This window comes from Oncorhynchus gorbuscha, linkage group LG04 (assembly GCF_021184085.1).
Source record: "Oncorhynchus gorbuscha isolate QuinsamMale2020 ecotype Even-year linkage group LG04, OgorEven_v1.0, whole genome shotgun sequence".
Taxonomy (NCBI): Eukaryota; Metazoa; Chordata; class Actinopteri; order Salmoniformes; family Salmonidae; genus Oncorhynchus; species Oncorhynchus gorbuscha.
The window spans coordinates 65,361,219-65,384,891 of record NC_060176.1 but is presented as its reverse complement, the minus strand read 5'-3'; the positions used below and the strand labels follow the sequence as shown (position 1 = coordinate 65,384,891).

The 23,673-nt window shown below is 45.6% G+C and overlaps 1 protein-coding gene across 2 annotated transcripts; it reads left to right on the top strand.

The window, feature by feature from the left end:
• The first annotated feature begins 11,455 nt into the window (after positions 1–11,455).
• LOC124034515 (AN1-type zinc finger protein 5-like) lies at positions 11,456–21,580 on the top strand. Of its 2 annotated transcripts, none has more exons than XM_046347810.1 (6): positions 11,456–11,718; positions 16,262–16,426; positions 16,663–16,765; positions 16,875–16,951; positions 19,252–19,365; positions 19,780–21,575. In XM_046347810.1, exons 1-6 carry the CDS (start codon positions 11,709–11,711, stop codon positions 19,926–19,928), a joined length of 618 nt encoding a protein of 205 aa, XP_046203766.1. In that variant the 5' UTR covers positions 11,456–11,708; the 3' UTR covers positions 19,929–21,575. The 2 variants fall into 2 exon arrangements, with proteins under 2 accessions (XP_046203766.1, XP_046203767.1); XM_046347811.1 differs by having other exon boundaries at positions 11,462–11,613; positions 19,780–21,580.
• Positions 21,581–23,673: the final 2,093 nt, after the last annotated feature.

The window sequence follows — 23,673 nt, the reverse complement described above, 5'->3', positions numbered from 1 at the left end:
TTTGTTTTCTGCTCCGATTTGTCTAGGAGTATTGCCTATTTCCTTTACTGGAATAAAGACTCTGTTTTCGCCAAGTCGCTTTTGGGTCCTCATTCACCTGCATAACAGAAGGATCCGACCAAAGAATGGACCCAGCGACTACAGACGCTCGTAACACTGCCGTCGAGATCCAAGGAGCCATGCTCGGCAGACACGAGCAGGAATTGTCTGCTGCTCGTCATGCCGTGGAGAACCTGGCCGCTCAGGTTTCCGACCTCTCTGGACAGTTCCAGAGTCTTCGTCTTGTGCCACCTGTTACTTCCTGGTCTGCCGAGCCTCCGGAACCTAGGGTTAATAACCCACCTTGTTACTCCGGGCAGCCCACGGAGTGCCGCTCCTTTCTCACCCAGTGTGATATTGTGTTCTCTCTCCAACCCAACACATACTCTAGAGAGAGAGCTCGGGTTGCTTACGTCATATCACTCCTTACTGGCCGGGCTCGAGAGTGGGGCACAGCTATCTGGGAGGCAAGGGCTGATTGTTCTAACAATTACCAGAACTTTAAAGAGGAGATGATTCGGGTTTTTGACCGTTCAGTTTTTGGTAGGGAGGCTTCTAGGGCCCTGGCTTCCCTATGTCAAGGTGATCGATCCATAACGGATTACTCTATAGAGTTTCGCACTCTTGCTGCCTCTAGTGACTGGAACGAGCCGGCGCTGCTCGCTCGTTTTCTGGAGGGACTCCACGCAGAGGTTAAAGATGAGATTCTCTCCCGGGAGGTTCCTTCCAGTGTGGACTCTTTGATTGCTCTCGCCATCCGCATAGAACGACGGGTAGATCTTCGTCACCAAGCTCGTGGAAGAGAGCTCGCGTTAACGGTGTTTCCCCGCTCCGCATCGCAACCATCTCCCTCCTCTGGCTCAGAGACTGAGCCCATGCAGCTGGGAGGTATTCGCATCTCGACTAAGGAGAGGGAACGGAGGATCACCAACCGCCTGTGCCTCTATTGCGGACTTGCTGGACATTTTGTCAATTCATGTCCAGTAAAAGCCAGAGCTCATCAGTAAGCGGAGGGCTACTGGTGAGCGCTACTACTCAGGTCTCTCCATCAAGATCCTGTACTACTATGTCGGTCCATCTACGCTGGACCGGTTCGGGTGCTACATGCAGTGCCTTGATAGACTCTGGAGCTGAGGGTTGTTTTATGGACGAAGCATGGGCTCGGAAACATGACATTCCTTTCAGACAGTTAGAGAAGCCTACGGCCATGTTCGCCTTAGATGGTAGTCATCTCCCCAGTATCAGATATGAGACACTACCTTTAACCCTCACAGTATCTGGTAACCACAGTGAGACTATTTCCTTTTTGATTTTTCGTTCACCTTTTACACCTGTTGTTTTGGGTCATCCCTGGCTAGTATGTCATAATCCTTCTATTAATTGGTCTAGTAATTCTATCCTATCCTGGAACGTTTCTTGTCATGTGAAGTGTTTAATGTCTGCTATCCCTCCCGTTTCTTCTGTCCCCACTTCTCAGGAGGAACCTGGCGATTTGACAGGAGTGCCGGAGGAATATCATGATCTGCGCACGGTCTTCAGTCGGTCCAGAGCCAACTCCCTTCCTCCTCACCGGTCGTATGATTGTAGTATTGATCTCCTTCCGGGGACCACTCCTCCTCGGGGTAGACTATACTCTCTGTCGGCTCCCGAACGTAAGGCTCTCGAGGATTATTTGTCTGTGTCTCTTGACGCCGGCACCGTAGTGCCTTCTTCCTCTCCTGCCGGGGCGGGGTTTTTTTTGTTAAGAAGAAGGACGGTACTCTGCGCCCCTGCGTGGATTATCGAGGGCTGAATGACATAACGGTTAAGAATCGTTATCCGCTTCCCTTATGTCATCAGCCTTCGAGATTCTGCAGGGAGCCAGGTTCTTTACTAAGTTGGACCTTCGTAACGCTTACCATCTCGTGCGCATCAGAGAGGGGGACGAGTGGAAAACGGCGTTTAACACTCCGTTAGGGCATTTTGAGTACCGGGTTCTGCCGTTTGGTCTCGCCAATGCGCCAGCTGTTTTTCAGGCATTAGTTAATGATGTTCTGAGAGACATGCTGAACATCTTTGTTTTTGTCTACCTTGACGATATCCTGATTTTTTCACCGTCACTCGAGATTCATGTTCAGCACGTTCGACGTGTACTCCAGCGCCTTTTAGAGAATTGTCTCTACGTGAAGGCTGAGAAGTGCTCTTTTCATGTCTCCTCCGTTACTTTTCTCGGTTCTGTTATTTCCGCTGAAGGCATTCAGATGGATCCCGCTAAGGTCCAAGCTGTCAGTGAGTGGCCCGTTCCAAGGTCACGTGTCGAGTTGCAGCGCTTTCTAGGTTTCGCTAATTTCTATCGGCGTTTCATTCGTAATTTCGGTCAAGTTGCTGCCCCTCTCACAGCTCTTACTTCTGTCAAGACGTGTTTTAAGTGGTCCGGTTCCGCCCAGGGAGCTTTTGATCTTCTCAAAGAACGTTTTACGTCCGCTCCTATCCTCGTTACTCCTGACGTCACTAGACAATTCATTGTCGAGGTTGACGCTTCAGAGGTAGGCGTGGGAGCCATTCTATCCCAGCGCTTCCAGTCTGACGATAAGGTTCATCCTTGCGCTTATTTTTCTCATCGCCTGTCGCCATCGGAACGCAACTATGATGTGGGTAACCGCGAACTGCTCGCCATCCGCTTAGCCCTAGGCGAATGGCGACAGTGGTTGGAGGGGGCGACCGTTCCTTTGTCGTTTGGACAGACCATAAGAACCTTGAGTACATCCGTTCTGCCAAACGACTTAATGCACGTCAAGCTCGTTGGGCGTTGTTTTTCGCTCGTTTCGAGTTTGTGATTTCTTACCGTCCGGGTAGTAAGAACACCAAGCCTGATGCCTTATCCCGTCTCTTTAGTTCTTCTGTGGCTTCTACTGATCCCGAGGGGATTCTTCCTTATGGGCGTGTTGTCGGGTTGACAGTCTGGGGAATTGAAAGACAGGTTAAGCAAGCATTCACGCACACTGCGTCGCGCGCGCTTGTCCTAGTAACCTTCTTTTCGTTCCTGTTTCTACTCGTCTGGCTGTTCTTCAGTGGGCTCACTCTGCCAAGTTAGCTGGTCATCCCGGCGTTCGAGGTACTCTTGCTTCTATTCGCCAGCGCTTTTGGTGGCCTACTCAGGAGCGTGACACGCGGCGTTTCGTGGCTGCTTGTTCGGACTGCGCGCAGACTAAGTCAGGTAACTCTCCTCCTGCCGGTCGTCTCAGACCGCTTCCCATTCCTTCTCGACCATGGTCTCACATCGCCTTAGACTTCATTACCGGTCTGCCTTTGTCTGCGGGGAAGACTGTGATTCTTACGGTTGTCGATAGGTTCTCTAAGGCGGCACATTTCATTCCCCTCGCTAAACTTCCTTCCGCTAAGGAGACGGCACAAATCATCATCGAGAATGTGTTCAGAATTCATGGCCTCCCGTTAGACGCCGTTTCAGACAGAGGCCCGCAATTCACGTCACAGTTTTGGAGGGAGTTCTGTCGTTTGATTGGTGCGTCCGTCAGTCTCTCTTCCGGGTTTCATCCCCAGTCTAACGGTCAAGCAGAAAGGGCCAATCAGACGATTGGTCGCATACTACGCAGCCTTTCTTTTAGAAACCCTGCGTCTTGGGCAGAACAGCTCCCCTGGGCAGAATACGCTCACAACTCGCTTCCTTCGTCTGCTACCGGGTTATCTCCGTTTCAGAGTAGTCTGGGTTACCAGCCTCCTCTGTTCTCATCCCAGCTTGCCGAGTCCAGCGTTCCCTCCGCTCAAGCGTTTGTCCAACGTTGTGAGCGCACCTGGAGGAGGGTGAGGTCTGCACTTTGCCGTTACAGGGCACAGACTGTGAGAGCCGCCAATAAACGTAGGATTAAGAGTCCTAGGTATTGTTGCGGCCAGAGAGTGTGGCTTTCCACTCGCAACCTTCCCCTTACGACAGCTTCTCGTAAGTTGACTCCGCGGTTCATTGGTCCGTTCCGTGTCTCCCAGGTCGTCAATCCTGTCGCTGTGCGACTGCTTCTTCCGCGACATCTTCGTCGCGTCCATCCTGTCTTCCATGTCTCCTGTGTCAAGCCCTTTCTTCGCACCCCCGTTCGTCTTCCCCCCGTCCTTGTCGAGCGCACCTATTTACAAGGTACGTAGGATCATGGACATGCGTTCTCGGGGACGGGGTCACCAATACTTAGTGGATTGGGAGGGTTACGGTCCTGAGGAGAGGAGTTGGGTTCCGTCTCGGGACGTGCTGGACCGTTCGCTGATTGATGATTTCCTCCGTTGCCGCCAGGATTCCTCCTCGAGTGCGCCAGGAGGCGCTCGGTGAGTGGGGGGGTACTGTCATGTTTTGTCTTATATTGTCTTGTCATTTTGCTTTCCCTTCTGTTCGTTTTCCCCCTGCTGGTCTTATTAGGTTTGTTCCCTTTTTTCTCTCTCCCTCCCTCTCTCTCTTCTCTCTATCGTTCCGTTCCCGCTCCCAGCTGTTCCTATTCCCCTAATCAATCATCTAATCTTTTCACACCTGTTCCGTATCTTGCCCTCTGATTAGAGTCCCTATTTCTCCCCTTGTCTTCCGTTTCTGTCCTGTCGGATCCTTGTATATTGTTCACCGTGCTGTGTCTTTGTCTCGCCCTGTCGTGTCTTGTTTCCCTCAGATGCTGCGTGTGAGCAGGTGTCTGAGTCTGCTACGGTCGGTGCCTTCCCGAGGCAACCTACAGTTTATGGTCGAGTCTCCAGTCTGTCCTCGTCACTACGAGTGGAATTAGTTTTTTATGTTTTGTTTTCTGCTCCGATTTGTCTAGGAGTATTGCCTATTTCCTTTACTGGAATAAAGACTCTGTTTTCGCCAAGTCGCTTTTGGGTCCTCATTCACCTGCATAACAGTGGCAATAGAATCCATCACAAAGAGAGAGCTGCAAAACCTGGACCCGTACAAATCAGCTGGGCTTGACAATCTGGACCCTCTATTTCTGAAACTATCCGCCGCCATTGTCGCAACCCCTATTACCAGCCTGTTCAACCTCTCTTTCATATCGTCTGAGATCCCCAAGGATTGGAAAGCTGCCGCAGTCATCCCCCTCTTCAAAGGGGGAGACACCCTGGACCCAAACTGTTACAGACCTATATCCATCCTGCCCTGCCGATCTAAGGTCTTCGAAAGCCAAGTCAACAAACAGGTCACTGACCATCTCGAATCCCACCGTACCTTCTCCGCTGTGCAATCTGGTTTCCGAGCCGGTCACGGGTGCACCTCAGCCACAATCAAGGTACTAAACGATATCATAACCGCCATCGATAAAAGACAGTACTGTGCAGCCGTCTTTATCGACCTTGCCAAGGCTTTTGACTCTGTCAATCACCATATTCTTATCGGCAGACTCAGTAGCCTCGGTTTTTCGGATGACTGCCTTGCCTGGTTCACCAATTACTTTGCAGACAGAGTTCAGTGTGTCAAATCGGAGGGCATGCTGTCCGGTCCTCTGGCAGTCTCTATGGGGGTGCCACAGGGTTCAATTCTCGGGCCGACTCTTTTCTCTGTATATATCAATGATTTTGCTCTTGCTGCGGGCGATTCCCTGATCCACCTATACGCAGACGACACCATTCTATATACTTTCGGCCCGTCATTGGACACTGTGCTATCTAACCTCCAAACGAGCTTCAATGTCATACAACACTCCTTCCGTGGCCTCCAACTGCTCTTAAACACTAGTAAAACCAAATGTATGCTTTTCAACCGATCGCTGCCTGCACCCGCATGCCCGACTAGCATCACCATCCTGGATGGTTCCGACATTGAATATGTGGACATCTATAAGTACTTAGGTGTCTGGCTAGACTGCAAACTCTCCTTCCAGACTCATATCAAACATCTCCAATTGAAAATCAAATCAAGAATCGGCTTTCTATTCCGCAACAAAGCCTCCTTCACTCACGCCGCCAAGCTTACCCTAGTAAAACTGACTATCCTACCGATCCTCGACTTCGGCGATGTCATCTACAAAATGGCTTCCAACACTCTACTCAGCAAACTGGATGCAATTTATCACAGTGTCATCCGTTTTGTCACTAAAGCACCTTATACCACCCACCACTGCGACTTGTATGCTCTAGTCGGCTGGCCCTCGCTACATACTCGTCGCCAGACCCACTGGCTCCAGGTCATCTACAAGTCCATGCTAGGTAAAGCTCCGCCTTATCTCAGTTCACTGGTCACGATGGCAACACCCATCCGTAGCACGCGCTCCAGCAGGTGTATCTCACTGATCATCCCTAAATCCAACACCTCATTTGGCCGCATTTAGTTCCAGTACTCTGCTGCCTGTGACTGGAACGAATTGCAAAAATCGCTGAAGTTGGAGACTTTTATCTCCCTCACCAACTTCAAACATCAGCTATCTGAGCAGCTAACCGATCGCTGCAGCTGTACATAGTCTATTGTTAAATAGCCCACCCATTTTCACCTACCTCATCCCCATACTGTTTTTATTTATTTACTTTTCTGCTCTTTTGCACACCAATATCTCTACCTGTACATGACCATCTGATCATTTATCACTCCAGTGTTAATCTGCAAAATTGTAATTATTTGCCTACCTCCTCATGCCTTCTGCACACATTGTATATAGACACCCCCTTTTTTTCTACTGTGTTATTGACTTGTTATTTTTTTACTCCATGTGTAACTCTGTGTTGTCTGTTCACACTGCTATGCTTTATCTTGGCCAGGTCGCAGTTGCAAATGAGAACTTGTTCTCAACTAGCCTACCTGGTTAAATAAAGGTGAAATAAAAAAATTAAAAAAATTAAAAAACAACGACACAGAGAGTCAATATTGTGAATTTTGAATATTGCATCTTAGTGAGATCAATAGAAAAACAAAATGCAGTCATCAGTGGACTGATTCAAGGAGTTAAAAGTGTCAACAGATCTGTTACAGGGAATAGTTTACCCTTTAGGCATTTTCCCAAACAGACACTTAACTCTAACAGAGTAAGTCTAGTCTAGTTTTTCTGAAAAGGACATATCGATTCCTTGGAAGGGGGAAGAGCAACTTTGAACTATCTTACTGACTTTCTCTTTCTTGAATAAACTTCAACAGAAAAAGGTGGTGTGTGGTGTACAGAGATGAAAAGAAAACAGGTTGGTGTTCATTAGGGCACACAACTGAAAACTTAGGAAACATTTTTCCATGAAATATAAATTAGCATCTTCTTGTTTATGTTAAGATTGTCCTTCCCCGGTTCAGTCCATTTTCTTCCGTTTTTTTTATTTTGCCTTTAAAGCAGTGTCGGGCTGATGCGTGAGTCTGTGTGTGTGCCAGTGTTTCTTTGCATGTTAGGGACCTCATAACCAGTGACCTTTCACTGTGGAATGCTGTGCTAAGGAGTTGTTGACACTAAGCATGAAAGAGCAGGGAGGGTTTCAGCCCAGCGGCAAACAAACTCTGCTGTTTGTTTCTAGGGAGAGAGAGAGAGAGAGAGAGAGAGAGAGAGAGAGAGAGAGAGAGAGAGAGAGAGAGAGAGAGAGAGAGAGAGAGAGAGAGAGAGAGAGAGAGAGGGAGGGAGAGAGAGAGGGGGGGGGAGAGAGAGAGAGAGGGGGAGAAAGAGAGAGAGAGGGGGAGAGAGAGGGAAAGAGAGAGAGAGAGAGAGAGAGGGAGAGGGAGATCAAGTGGTGCCGAGTCAGCAATTCACATTCCATTCAGATATAATTGTATCCCCCTCTCCTCTCTTTACTCATCTCTCTTTCACAAGCACATGTACTCATTGGCTATCTACATTTACATTACATTTACATTTAAGTCATTTAGCAGACGCTCTTATCCAGAGCGACTTACAAATTGGTGCGGTGCATTCACCTTATGACATCCAGTGGAACAGCCACTTTACAATAGTGCATCTAAATATTTTAAGGGGGGGGGGGGTGAGAAGGATTACTTTATCCTATCCTAAGTATTCCTTAGAGAGGTGGGGTTTCAGGTGTCTCCGGAAGGTGGTGATTGACTCCGCTGTCCTGGCGTCGTGAGGGAGTTTGTTCCACCATTGGGGAGCCAGAGCAGCGAACAGTTTTGACTGGGCTGAGCGGGAACTGTACTTCCTCAGTGGTAGGGAGACGAGCAGGCCAGAGGTGGATGAACGCAGTGCCCTTATTTGGGTGTAGGGCCTGATCAGAGCCTGGAGGTACTGAGGTGCCGTTCCCCTCACAGCTCCGTAGGCAAGCACCATGGTCTTGTAGCGGATGCGAGCTTCAACTGGAAGCCAGTGGAGAGAGCGGAGGAGCGGGGTGACGTGAGAGAACTTGGGAAGGTTGAACACTAGACGGGCTGCGGCGTTCTGGATGAGTTGTAGGGGTTTAATGGCACAGGCAGGGAGCCCAGCCAACAGCGAGTTGCAGTAATCCAGACGGGAGATGACAAGTGCCTGGATTAGGACCTGCACCGCTTCCTGTGTGTATCTCTCTCTCTCTCTCTCTCTCTCACTCTTACAAGCGCTCTCTTCTTTTCTTTTGTCATAACAAGGAATGTGTAACCTTTTTGTTGTGCAAGAATAAAAACAACTTGAATGGAAAATGCACTGGAGAACACCTTAGTTATAAAAACCAAGCTCTCCCTCATAAGGCCAATGATCAAAATGAACAGACCCCGTCTGTAATCTGATTAAACATATTGAAACCTTTCTGCACCTCCTTTAGTGTGTCCCCACCACCTATAACCCGTCTCAGACTGAGGCTGCATAGACAGAGTGGGGTGTGGATGAACTGTTGTGGCAGTGGCATTTGTCCTGTGCAGTAAAGAGCTTATTGTGCACAACACAACATGGTTAAGCTGCCATTTCACCAACCTCTTGATCAACAGTGTTATACACTGACTCTAGACAGACAAGCTGTGTGTGTCTACTTCTATGTGTCTATATCCCTGTGTGTGTGTGTGTGTGTGTGTGTGTGTGTGTGTGTGTGTGTGTGTGTGTGTGTGTGTGTGTGTGTGTGTGTGTGTGTGTGTGTGTGTGCGTGCGTGCGTGCGTGCGTGCGTGCGTGCGTGCGTGCGTGCGTGCGTGCGTGCGTGCGTGCGTGCGTGCGTGCGTGCGTGCGTGTGTGTGTGTGTGTTGTTTGTATCTCCCTCTGTGTGTATCTTCCTCTATGTGTGTATCTCCCTCTGTGTGTGTGTGTGTGAGTCTACCCCTATGTGTGTATCTCACTCTGTGTGTGTGTGTGTGAATAGAATATAACTTGAATGTGTATTTTGAACATCATGCACATTAAAAACAGTAGGCCTATCACATTGTATACATAAACACATAAAGGACATTGACACTATGTTTCATAAGACCGCTGCCCTGTCTCTTTTCCTTTTTCTCCCTGTGTGTGTGTGTGTGTGTGTCTTTCTTTTAATCTATCTATGTATGTATACCTATCTTAGCCCATGGGCTGTACAGGCAGGCAGTTCCAGATACTGTACAAACGTACACGCAGGCACACCTGTATGTTGTTGTTGTCACTGCTACGTTGTCAACTCACAGATTCTCACATGCCCCTGTCAAAATTGGGGGGTGGGGGTGGGATAGAATATTCTATACCTTACCCTTTAACCTCCACATACAAAACTGAGCAAACGCAGATCTCACACCACAGTGACCCGGTGTTACCTTAATTGGGGAGGACATGCTCTTAGTAAAGGCTGGAACAGAATTAATGGAATGGTATCGAATGTGTTTTCCATGTGTTTGATACCATTCCCTTGACTCCATTCCAGCCAATATTATGAGCCGTCCTCCCCTCAGCAGCCTCCTGTGTCTCACATGTACTGTATGTCCCAGGCACACACATAAACAGGGCGTGAGCACAAACATATTTTGTTTTATTGACAGAGAATGGGGGACTCAGTGTACGCACACAACACCACAACTGTATGATAAAGGCACATTATCAGTCTCCGTATTGGACCCAGTGGCCCTTGAAAGGCAAACGCTAGAGAGGCAAATTTCAATCGTTGGTCTTGTTTCCCAATCATTTTTTTATTAAACTCTTGTTGTCCCACAATATTATTCATCTGATGTTCCTCAGCGTCTTCGAATGACATGACGCAAATTATTTATAAATACACCCAACTATTTACTGTTTTCAGGGAGAAAAAAAATGTTAATTTACTTTACAATATGGCCAGATTGGGGCTTGTGAGGGGTTTGAGTCTGTTCCCCTATTTATGTATTTGGGTGGGAGTCTATTTGTGCTGTTTAATCTATCATTGCTTGTTTGTGTGTTACAGCTTGTGTGATGATAAATCCTGGTTGAACACACTCCCCTCACCACCAATCTAGGGTTCCAGCAAAGAGCACCTAACACAAACACATGATATCCCACCCCAACGTTTTTCTTCAGCCCGGGACGTTCTGTATGCTGAGAGTAGGAGTGATGTTTTGGATGTCGGAAGGTGTGTAGCCACAGGGCAAACACACTGACCCTATGTTCAAATACACATACACTGAAACCACAAACATGTTTTCACATAGGGAGCAGAGTGGTAGGCCATGTAGTGTGTCAATGTCTGGATAGCCCAGTGTCTAATGCTGTTTTTGGTTTCAACCTCCTTGACAAGATGATCTCACTCCAGAATTATGCTCACTGCACAAGTTTATCATGGAAGAGCAATGGAGTCAGTACCTCCAGGCAAACATATAGTGTGTGTCAGATGGGTATGTCACCCCTAGATTTGTTTTGCTGTTCTTCTTGATTCTTGATTCTTGACTGGGGTGGGGAGAGGAAACAAGCCCGTATTGCAACACCCACACACCTTGTGACGTTACGTATGATACCGGGAGCACTGAGTAATGCTTGGAACTGGCTTTACAGTGTATAGATTACTGCGAAGCAGTGTGAGGATGCCTGTATCGCTTTGCCAGAAGCACGTGATCAATGACGTTCGAAGCGTCGTTTTTGTAGAACCACTTGAATTGTTTGATTTTGGTTTCAGTTGAAGACAAAAAGCGAGCTCCGGTGTGTGGGATGTGATCTATAATAATTTATCTTCTCTAAATTATTTTGACCAGCATGTGCCACTAGCCTACACTATGTTGACCAAAGACTCGAGTAAATGACCTATTTTCGACACAATTGGCTGGATAGCATCAACGCTTCAAGAAGCTGTCTGTAGTGGACAAATAAATATGTGTATTCTCACATAGTAAACACGCATATGTTATCACAAGCCTGTCAACATTATTTGAATTACTAATTTAGACACATTCATGAATAAAGTTCATGTTATGGCTTGATACCCACAGACTGTACGTGGGTGGATGACGAATGAATGCCCAACCCCTTGTACCGCACCGTGTGAGACACGCGGCCCAGGGGTTCTCGTGTAGCCAATCACAGTACGTTATTTTCACTGTGACATCATCTGCCACTCCTCTTACTATAGAATGAAACTACCGAGAAAGCAACTGGAGGATGCAGAGAGAGGGAGAAAGAAGGAGAAGGCACATCCTCGGTCAGAGAAAAGAACGATAAATACATTTTGGGGACACGATTTGTTTAAAAAACGACTGCTTAACCAGACCACACATATTGTGTGATTCCGATCAAATTGTGCAGGTGAGAATCGATATTTGAAACGGTGGGTTGTCTTGGTTTATGGTTGAAGACAGAAAAAAAGGGGACACCGAAAATTGGATCAACATCAACGTAACATGGAATTTCGTAAGGATTTTTATTTATATCAATTAACTTTATAAATGTGTGTATTGTAGAGGAGATAGCCTAGTTATCCTTTATGCCTGGTAAACAAGGTCTCGCGAGCGAAAGTTCCTCACTGACAATATCACAAGCCTTCGAACGTGTCTAGCTGTGCCAGGGGAAAAACAAGACCGGGAGGAGGGTCGCCAACGTTACAGCAACCGAACGTTATGTTATCGGTTTTCTATATATTTTTTAAAAATGGTAAACTAGTGATTATATATTTTTGGTTTTGGTTTTGTCTAAAAATAATTTGAAAATAATACGTACGTTATCAGCTAGCTACCTAACTAGTTGCTATTACTAACCGAATTGTTCGAGTTTTGATCGAATGAGTTGACCGATTGATTTTGAAATGAGTAACATGTTAGATTTGAACGACAGAATGAATGTTCCATTAAACACGACATTGCGTACACATTCTTTGTCTGGTTACCTTGCTAACATTGTATGCAAAGAGTCATTCTAGGTAACTTGTAACGCTATGGGAGCTATCAAACGACGTCCAAACAACCGGAGGAGATTAGTAGCAGACAAAGAAGGCACAAAAGAACAAGGGTCGAAACATGGCTGATTGATGTCTAGCTAGCTACTTCACTAATCTAGTTACAATGCATTGTGTGTGACAAGATGGCTTGCTAGCACTATTATTGCTTTTGGTCTCGGCGATGTTTCTTGTCTAGCTTGGTCTTGTTTGATAGCATTTTTATGGCTGTACTGTAGCGTGACTCGGTTATTTTGGGCCACATCCAATGTGTTTCAGTGTTTTCTTTGTTAGCTGTCTGTTTCCTTAAGAGGTTGTTGATTAATGTCACTGACCACGATATGAGTCATTGGATAGCCTAGCCTGATTAAAAAAAATCTAGATCCTGCGTTTTGCCAGCTGGTGAACATCATGCCAGTGTTCCATGACGGTTGACCTAACTAAACAAGGCACTGCTCAGATTCGATAATCTGTAGTAGACCTTACTTGTTAGTTGTATTCGCGACATTTGAGGTAAAGCTAGGCAAATATGTGCAGCCTTGGTTAGGTCTATCCTCGTGAATAAAAAACGCATTGTGCCAAGCCATTTTCCCCAAGTGGTGTGATGAACTGTAGGATAGGCTACAGTCACGAAACAAATTAGCCTAGCTGGTGTTTGATTAAAATGATAAACTGGGTGGTTTGAGCAATGAATTCCGAGGAAACCCTTGTGTGTGGGGTTGGGAGACTACAGCATACATGTGTGGTTAAGTGCATAGGCTGACAGGCATATTGTTTGTTGATCGCAGGGTCGTAATAACACGGACATCTCAGGTTTTGTGTGTGGTGGCTGTGGCCAGAGCATTTGACATGTTTTGGTCATGACTACAATGGGATAAGCTCCCCTAGGGACTGGAGGTGTCAAGTGCTACCTGTTTCATTTTAGCTTTATTTTTGTGAGCACTAGCATATCTTTATTGTAAATTTCCCTGCAAAGCGTTGAAGCCTATTTAGTCTTGGGGAAGTTACCGGTTGTTTGTTACCTTGAGTGTCTTGCTGACATGCTCAGCTTCTGCCAAGGAGGAAAAGTTTCAATTTGTTTTTGTCACTGTTCTCCTGTTTCTTGTGCACAATGAGGAATTTCATCAATTTGACATATAAACCAGATTGCATACCTGAGAGAATACTATAGACTACAAGAAAGCCAGTCAGTTGATTTATTGGCCATTTTTTCCCCAACACTTTTGATAAACAGGGCAAAATAGAAATGGTCCTATAAGTTAGGATCAGTTTGATCTCTCCTTTAAATAAAGGGCACACTGGCTGCCTTCCAAGCAATGGGAACCTCCCCAGAGAGGAGAGACAGGCTTGGTGATGAAAGGGGCAGCAACCTTAAAGAAGGGTCTAAACCAGATGGGATCAAGTTTAAGGCACTCCTTTAGCACCTCTGACTCTGTGACCGCCTTCAGGGAGTAAGTTTGTAGCGTGGCAGGGGGAAAAGAGGGGGGAGCATCGGGGCTAGTTGCATTAGAAGGGTGGGAGATGAGGAAATGTTGAATGGGCAATGAGGCATGGCTGAGTCAAATAGGAATCCTGATTTATGAAGTGATGATTTAAAGAGCTCAGGCATGTGCTCATTGTCAGTAACAACCATATCATCAACATTCAGAGATGGGCAGTGGTGAGGGGGGTTTATTCTCCAGATCTTTAACTGTTTTCCAGAACTTATTAGGGTTAGACCCACATGGATAACTGCTCCTTGAAGTAACTGACTTTGACCTTCTGAATAGCCCGAGTGCACTTATTTCTCATTTGCCCTAACGAGAGCACGTCAGCCAGAGTATGTGTGTGCTGAGCCTTTTATCCAAATGGAATTCTTGAAATGGAGTAACTCTGCCAGATCACGGTCGAACCAGGGGCTGGCCCAGTTTAACTCTCATTTTCTATACGGGGCGTTTTTACAAAACCACTGAACATATTAAAAAAGGTCCAGGGATCAAGCTGATTCGATACCAATTTACTGAGGCCAAGTCATGAAGGCTTGCTCATTAAAGATTTTTAGCGAACATCTATGACAAATCGGAACAGGTTGTTTCATTGAGCAGCCATTATGAACACAAACTGTAAAACAATGATCATTACAGAAAACACCAGCCGGATACCTATCAGAAATTGATTGTGAGGATAACATCAAGGAGAGTAGCTTTTTCTGGGTGTTTGGAGTCATACCTTGTGGGATTGGTAATAATCTGAAAACGATTTAGGGAGTCCCATTGCTTTAGGACGGTGGTTTAAGCATGTCCCAGTTTAGGTCGCTTAGCAAGACAAATTCAGACTTGCTGTAAGAGGCCAGGAGAGCGCTTAGGGCAGGTACGGTGTAGGCCTATGCTGATGGAGGACAATCAGTCAGCAAAGAGCTATTTGAACGTTTAATGCTTAAAACCAGCTAATCAAATTGTAACAGACTTGGTGGAGACAACCTAGCACTGAAGGTGATCCTTGGCAAATATTGCCACACTACCGCCTTTGGAAGATCTGTCATGCCGAAAAAGGTTATAACCAGAAAGCTTAACATCAGTGTTCAAAACACATTTTCTTAACCTCGTCTCAGTAATGACCAACCCATCTGGATTAGAGCTGTAAACCCACATAAAAAAATGTGATAAATTGTAGGTAATAAGCTTCTAGTGTTAACATGCAGAAAACCCAGTCTTTTACGAGAGCAGAAATCGGTGAAGCAGATATCTAAGGCAGAATCAAGGCTAGCAACAGTAGATGGGCCAGGGTGTACATGTACATTTCCATATATCATCAGAAGTAATACAATCAGGGCACGACAGAGGACAGGGAGTGCTCTGCAGTGTTGATTTATGACATTTGAATGTGTATTAGATGGCAACACAATCATATTGTACAGCAAGTTTGTCAGGTAACATGAATACAAAGCTGGTGAGAGGTGGTTAGAATAGGATGGGAGGCCCAGAGTCTGTGTAACCAATAGTCAGAGTACCCAACTGTGGGGCAGACTGTTTGTTCCCACACGCGGGGAAACAAGCAAGTTCTTGGTCAACAAAGCACGCAGGAGTCATGAGGCAACTCGCATAAAGTGCAAGAAAAAAACATAACGACTTGGGGCCATTGTAAGCTCGGGAGTGTGGCGGGGATACCTGTAGCAGATGGGGAGGTGGGCCAGGGCTGATGGTGAACAGGTTGCCAGGTGGAATCCAAGCAGCAGGCAACTGGAGTAGGTGTCACACTCACTTGGGAGAAGTTTTTTTTGGGAAGAAGATTCCTTGTAGAAAATCCCAGCTAGCTAATGTAGCTAGCAAGTCTCTGTCCATTTTTATTTTCCACGCGGAAAAGGAGATGGGTAGCTAGCTATATTTCTTCAGTTTTGACAAATGGTCCTTTACGACATCGAGACAAAGTTGTCCTGTGGCTGTTGTATTTGAGATTGCGAGGAGGATATCTTCTGATGTGATCGTAGCAACAATATTGTTTCTTATTGAGAGAATTTCCAGTTGAAGTGTCCTGACTGCATATCAGTTCAAAATAGAGATATTCCAGGGGTTACTGTATTGTAATGACCTCTGCACAGATGGAGGGGGCTTCAAAGGCCTCAGAAATTGATATGTACATTGAAGAATATATTGAGCTGAGTTCAACTGTCATTCCCCATCAAAACCCAAAGTATAACCTGTTTTATTCCTATGTTTGTAAACAAGCACTGCATAGCTGCAACATGATTAAAGCTAATTTTGATATCATGGATGGTCAGACCTAGCATCCATAGCTCTGTCTTTGGATTTGAGTGATTACATTTCTCCAGCCCCACACCTCCCTGCTTTTTACTGAAACGGTGGTGGGAACCTTTTGTTTCAACTGCTTATTTTCTTTTAGTCTTAATGTTCCTTTCTGGTGTGTTATTGTCAAATATATGTGCCCAACCACCACACTTCCATTTAGTCACCTACAGTACCAGTCAAAAGTTTGGACACGTGCTGTCACACACTAACAAGATACCTTGCTCCCATTTGTCAACAGCGATGGCCCAAGAGACTAAGCCAAGCCTGACGCCTGTGCTTTGTACCACTGGCTGTGGTTTCTATGGCAACCCCAGGAACAACGGCATGTGCTCGGTCTGCTACAAGGAGCACCTGAGCCGTCAGCAGAGTAGTACCCACGGTTTGAGCCAACTTAGCCCAATGGGTAAGTTCCCCATCCACCCTGTTTCTTACTGACCACACACACAAATCTACTCCAAGCAGTTCGTCGTCTTCCCCAAAACCAGACTCTCACCAAAGCTGCATTACATTGCATAGGGAAGTTATTGCTGTCTGCTAAAATTAGCATACGCATTATGGGCCAGCTGCACTGTTGAGAGAACTGTTGAACCTAAAAGTATCTTCTCCTGAGGTTGATGTTTTACTTTTGCTGTCGTTCAGGAACAGTTGGTAGTCCTACCCCTGACGCCTCAGCCATCCAGCGACTAGAGGCCAGTCTAGCCAAAGTAGACCCTTCATCTGGCCCTGCTGCAGACATGGCTAGGTAAGGTGTGTGTGTGTGTGTGTGTGTGTGTGTGTGATCCAATGGATGTCTCATTACTTTTTGCTCATGTCTTTAACTTATTATTTTCTATCAATTGCCCCCTCTGCAGAACTATTCAAGGCTCTCTTCCAGTGACTCAACAAATGACAGAGATGAGCATCTCAAGAGAGGATAAAGCAGAGCTCGGTAAAACACACACTTCTAGAGCCTGGTATAAAACACACACTTCTGGAGCCTGGTATAAAACACACACTTCTGGAGCCTGGTATAAAACACACACTTCTGGAGCCTGGTATAAAACACACACTTCTGGAGCCTGGTATAAAACACACACTTCTGGAGCCTGGTATAAAACACACACTTCTGGAGCCTGGTATAAAACACACACTTCTTGGAGCCTGGTATAAAACACACACTTCTGGAGCCTGGTATAAAACACACACTTCTGGAGCCTGGTATAAAACACACACTTCTGGAGCCTGGTATAAAACACACACTTCTGGAGCCTGGTATAAAACACACACTTCTGGAGCCTGGTATAAAACACACACTTCTGGAGCCTGGTATAAAACACACACTTCTGGAGCCTGGTATAAAACACACACTTCTGGAGCCTGGTATAAAACACACACTTCTGGAGCCTGGTATAAAACACACACTTCTGGAGCCTGGTATAAAACACACACTTCTGGAGCCTGGTATAAAACACACACTTCTGGAGCCTGGTATAAAACACACACTTCTGGAGCCTGGTATAAAACACACACTTCTGGAGCCTGGTATAAAACACACACTTCTGGAGCCTGGTATAAAACACACACTTCTGGAGCCTGGTATAAAACACACACTTCTGGAGCCTGGTATAAAACACACACTTCTGGAGCCTGGTATAAAACACACACTTCTGGAGCCTGGTATAAAACACACACTTCTGGAGCCTGGTATAAAACACACACTTCTGGAGCCTGGTATAAAACACACACTTCTGGAGGGAAACATTACTCTGTTTGACCAACTTTAGCATTAGTGTATACACTGAGTATACAAAACACCTTCCTAATATAGACTACCCACCCCTTTGCCCTCAGAACAGCCTCAATTTGTCGGGGCATGGGCAATACAAGGTGTCGAAAGCAAGCCATTTTCACTCTAACGCTTCCCACAGTTGTCAAGTTGGCAACCACCTTTGGGCGGTGGATCATTCTTGACATACACTACCGTTCAAAAGTTTGGGGTCAGTTAGAAATGTTCTTGTTTTTGTCCATTAAAAAAACATCAAATTGATCAGAAATACAGTGTAGACATTTGTTAATGTTGTAAATGACTATTGTAGCTGGAAATGGCACATTTTTTTCAAATGGAATATCTACATAGGCGTACAGAGGCCCATTGTCAGCAACCATCACTCCTGTGTTCCAATGGAACATTGTGTTGCCTTATCCAAGTTTATTATTTTAAAAGGCTAATTGATCATTAGAAAACCCTTTTGCAATTGTTAGCACAGCTGAAAACTGTTGTCCTGATTTAAAGAAGCAATTAATCTGGCCTTTAGACTGAGTATCTGGAGCATCAGCATTTGTGGGTCGATTACAGGCTCAAAATGGCTAGAAACAAAAGCCTTTCTTCTGAAACTCGTCAGTTTCTTGTTCTGTGAAATTAAGGCTATTCCATGCGAGAAATTGCCAAGAAACCAAAGATCTCGTACAACGCTGTGTACTACTCCCTTCACAGAACAGTGCAAACTGAATAGAAAGGGTGGGAGGCCCCGGAGGACAAGTACATTGGTGTCTAGTTTGAGAAACAGACACCTCACAAGTCCTCAACTGTTCTTCATTCAGCTTCATTAAATAGTACCCGTAAAACACCAGTCTCAACAATGAAGAGGTGACTCCGGAGTCACCTCTTTATTGTTGACGTACGCCTATGTAGATATTCCATTGAATCTACCGTTTCCAGCTAAAATAGTTATTTACAACATTAGCAATGTCTACACTGTATTTCTGATCAATTTGATGTTATTTTAATGGATAAAGGATGCGCTTTTCTTTCAAAAACGAGGACATTTAGAACTGACCCCAAACTGTTGACCGGTAGTGTCCATGGGGAACTGTTTAGAGTTAAACCTAGCAGCGTTGCAGTTCTTGACACAAACCGGTGTGCCTGGCACCTACTACCATACCCTGTTCAAAGGCACTTAAATATTTTGTCTTGTCCATGCACATTCTGTCTCGAGCCTTAAACATATATAATTTTTAACCTGTTTCCCCTTAATTTACGAATATTTAACAAGTGACATCAATAAGGGGTCATAGCTTTCACCCGGTCAGTCTTTCATGGACAGAGCAGGTGTTCTTAATGTTTTGTACACTCGGTGTATTTAGACCCTGACTTAGTCCTTGCACTAGAGTGCTAACACACAGGAACTCTTCATTTGAATCTCCAGGCTGAAGTGTATATTTAGGGTGCTTTTCTGTTTTCTCCTTCAGTTGTGACTGAGCCTACTGCTTCTAGCCCTGCCACTGGTGACGAGGCTAAGGGAGACACCCCCAATCCCAAGAAGAATAGGTGCTTCATGTGCCGCAAGAGGGTGGGCCTAACAGGTGAGCGTGCCAAAGCAGGACGTGGTGCTTTTTCAAAGAAATGGGATGACAGGATTGAGCAATGTGTACGTCGTAATGCCGTTTTTGCTGAAGAGATTGGCCATGTTCCAGGCCGCATACACTGCAGTCACACAAATGGACTATTGATGGGGTTCATGCAATGTAAAACACCACTTCTACATTTGTGATGTCTCAGATCTTTGACTGTATAAGTAGTGTCTAATGTGGCAGGAACCCCATCAATGTCACGTATTGATCTAATAATCTGCACAAGGAAACTGCAATGTAGGCAGTTTAGAATAACTCTTATTCCTGTGTCTGGTCTTATTAAGAGGTTTATTTTTTGTTATTGAGTTGGTGTTTGATTCCTACAGTGGTTTCCCTCTAATCTCTGGCCTTTTAACTCTACCCCAGGGTTTGATTGTCGCTGTGGGAACCTGTTCTGCGGGCTCCATCGGTACTCTGACAAACACAACTGCCCTTACAACTACAAGGCGGAGGCAGCTGCCAAGATCCGCAAGGAGAACCCTGTAGTGGTCGCCGACAAGATTCAGAGAATATAGGGTTAAGAACCATCCACATAAAGACTGAAGTATCATTGGACCCTCGATATGAACATTGGCATGAGTGGCAAAAGGATATCTGACTCGTTTTTATAACCACAACCTTGAGAAAAGTGGAAGAGACCTTGCCTGAGGGGGAGATGCATGAACGATCACTATTTGTCTTGTTTTTTTATTTTTATAATATATTAGGTTTGTTTTTCCCTCTATCTTTGCCGATTTTCATTTTGTCTTTTAAAAAGAAGCCAAGGGTACCTGTCAATGAGACGTAGTGAATGTTGGACATGGATAGAAATGCCATAAATAGAGCCAACATGATCCACCCCCCTCAACATGTCAGAGGCATGTCTGTTCTGCGGAACCTATTTCTATCTGGATGTTCCATCACAACGTTGTGCCCCACTGAATACAGCCCCTGAGCTGTTTGGCCACTTTGTTGCCAAATGGACATTTTGCCAGAAGTTGTATTCACGTGCAGAGTTCAGTTGTCGCCTTTTCTCCTCCGTTCATGTCAGTTGTCTGAAAGGTATGACCTCTCGAACTGCAAAGCTGTTCCAAAATGCATGTGGTTATTGTTTCAGAAACTTCTGTGTGACTGCTTCCTTGCCACAGCGCTCTCTCACAGCTGCTACCCTAGCGTGCATGCAATTGCAAACATATTCATGGGAAAACAGCTGTTCACTAATTTGTGTTGAACACAAAAGGCTACATAGAGGGCTCTGTCTGTACACGGCGTTGTACCCTTGCATGACAACGACACGTAAGCTTCTCCAACCCGCCTACCTCGCAGCAGGACATGTTTCTCCTCATCGCATTGTGCATGTGAAGCTTTCTCTTATCACTCCGTTATTGCCAGGTGAGGGGGTTACCTTGATAGGCCATTTTTAGGTAACCTGGTCATCGGGCACAGTTTCCTTTTGATCAAATGACCGACAGTCATTATAAGAGTGTGAGAACAGGGACAAAAACGCTTAATTAACCAGCTGTCATGTGGGCCTGCACTTTTTATCAGAATCTCCCAACTGGCTCTCATGCACAGGGTTGCGTACACTGATCCTGGTGCAGTTCTGAGGCTTGGACACTACCCGTCTATTTCATCTGATATATGGGGGTTTGAATGGGATAGCACAACCCATGCAGTTATGTTAACTATCTGAATGAATTGCAGTCACTCGACTAGTGCTAGGTCTTTTTCCATGTTTTTATCCTCAGACATTTATTTATATTTACTGACATTAGCACATGTATTCAGTGTAGTTGCGGAGTTACGCTACGTGAGCCAGCCATGCTTGTGTGTGTTAAGAGTGAGTTTGAGTGAGCACAATGGGTTTAACAGCACAAGCTACAGGAGAGCTATGGTTTGAAAAATAGATTCAAGAGTTAAGACTACTTCTCTTTTCAGCTTTCTATCGACTATGGGTCAGTGTCTGATCGAGCCATGTCTTTTTTGGGGGGGGGGGGGTAGGCTGTGTTAATCTTATTTTCATCCTCCTGTAGGGATGTGAGGTCTACCCCCCCCCCCCCCCCTCCTGATTGTTCATTTATATGCAAATTTGTACAAAAACATGTATTACATATCTTGCTACCCAGCATTACAGCAGCATTGTATCATGTAAATAAAGACTGTACAGAGAGACAATACAAGGCCTGCTATTGGTGGTTTGGATTACAGCATAATTTGGATCAGGATCCCACATCAGTGTATCTGTTTCCTATTGCTCCTGTGAGCTCAACTTTGCTATAGCATTACAAGTAGAGGTTGGTTAAGGAAAAATGATTGCCTGGGTAGAGGTGAATGTGTGCCAGTCAGACCGTTTGGAGGCACACCTGTCACATGCTTGGGGAAGTGTGTTGGCAGATGGTGTCATGCTGGCAGCTGAGGCCGGGAGAGGGTGAGGAAGATTAAGTTTAACCCCCTCCAGTACCTCACGTCACCCCTCTGTCTGAGCAGGGAGAAGAAAGAGGACAGCTGATGTGGGACGTGAGCAGGAGGATCAGAGAACCAACGTGTTCTGTTCAACCTGACCCAGGAACAGCTGGGGACGTCCCGTAGCCTACCTCTGAGGGTTGGGACAGACATCTACCCCTAATGTCTTGTGTCTGTTTCAACTTGCCATGTGTTAGTGAGTGTGCATATGTCTGGAAAGCTGGCTCAGTGTGACAATGTGGATTTAACATGAATGCACCTTAACTCCCCACAGTAGACTAAGAACATCTAGGGGAACTACGATAGATTGTTCCAAATCAACCCCTAGCCTCTACACCCAAGGCACTCCTGTAGATCTGAAGGGATTGGATAAGCAGTATGGCAATAGCTTCGTCTTGCATTTTAGATTAGAAGCAATGACATTCTACACAATCCTCAATTCTACAGGAGGGTTTAGGGATTGGATGTCAGTAGCCATCTAGGAAGCTTCCTTTTCAGTCACTGGGAGAATGTTGCATTCTCGCCTCCTAAAAACCCTTCGGGTGAGAGCCAGATGTCCTTCCTGACCTCCAATGGGTTTTGAGAATGAGGTGAAGAGCGAGGACTATGCACATAAGATTCTCCCACTGAAATTGTAGAAGTGGTCACAGGATGTCATTGAGAGCTAGAAAGAGGGGAAGATGTAGACATCAGTGGATGGCGAAATAACCAATTGTGAAAATCAAGTGTTGCATTAACATGATTAAAAGGTCAACACTTTACTGCCTGGGAAATAAAGGAATGTGCTATTAGTCTTGACATAGGGAAAATCTCAATTGCATACTCAGTCTCCTCAAAATCCATTGAATGAGGTCCCACCCCTCTGACCTTATCCTCCAATCGGTTTTGAGAAGATGACGCAAGGATATTGCATTTGAGATACTACCTTTGAAACTGGTAACCTGGGTTGGGGTGAAATTCCAATTCCGTTTACTTTTGAATTGACTTGGTCATGGCAGCAGCGAAAGTCAAGTAATAAACCACCAACTTCAGGTAAAATATATTTGAATGTATTTTAGAATTTCATTTCATGCAATGTGAGTCAAGAAATTGTTTGAAATGTATTTTTATAACAAACTATAGTGTTTAGTGGATATCTACAGTATTCTACACCGGTGGTTCCCAAGCTTTTTTGGTTATCGTTAACTGAATTTTGCTCTGCCCTGAAATATGATCTCATGAGTCTTCTCAAGTAACACCTGTGGATAGGCCAAGTACCCCAGGTTGGGAACCACTGTTCTACAATATAACAGTATGTGTGTGTGAATGAGGGTGCCTGTTTGATGTAAACACATGTCCAAGTGATGATACGTCGCCTCCTGGTGTCTATCCTCTATGTCTCTTGTCCGGGCTCCCTGCCCAGCAGCCGCTCAGTTCCAGGCTGCTCAGAAGCCTGCTGGCGGTCATCAGGCCAGACGCCGTCTCCATAGAGACCACTACGGGACCAGGTTGAGGTGGCAAACTGGTCAAATCGTGTGCACATTTAAAAATGTACAGATTTGGCAGAATACACAATCGCTTCCAGTTCCCGTGATACTCACGCAGCAAGTTAAGTTGCCCATGATGTATCTGAAGGAGTACTGATCCATGTAGTTGTCGGCAGTCTTTGACCCATACTTCATGTTCTCCGCCAGGTCATACCTATGATAATCTAGACACAGCTGGGTCAATGGGGGAGGGTTATCATCATACTCAAATCTTCCTCACTCCCCGTTTCTCAGCCCTAAACTCGATCATGGCACGGAAGAGACCTCTAACTCAGCTGGTGTTTCGCTGAAT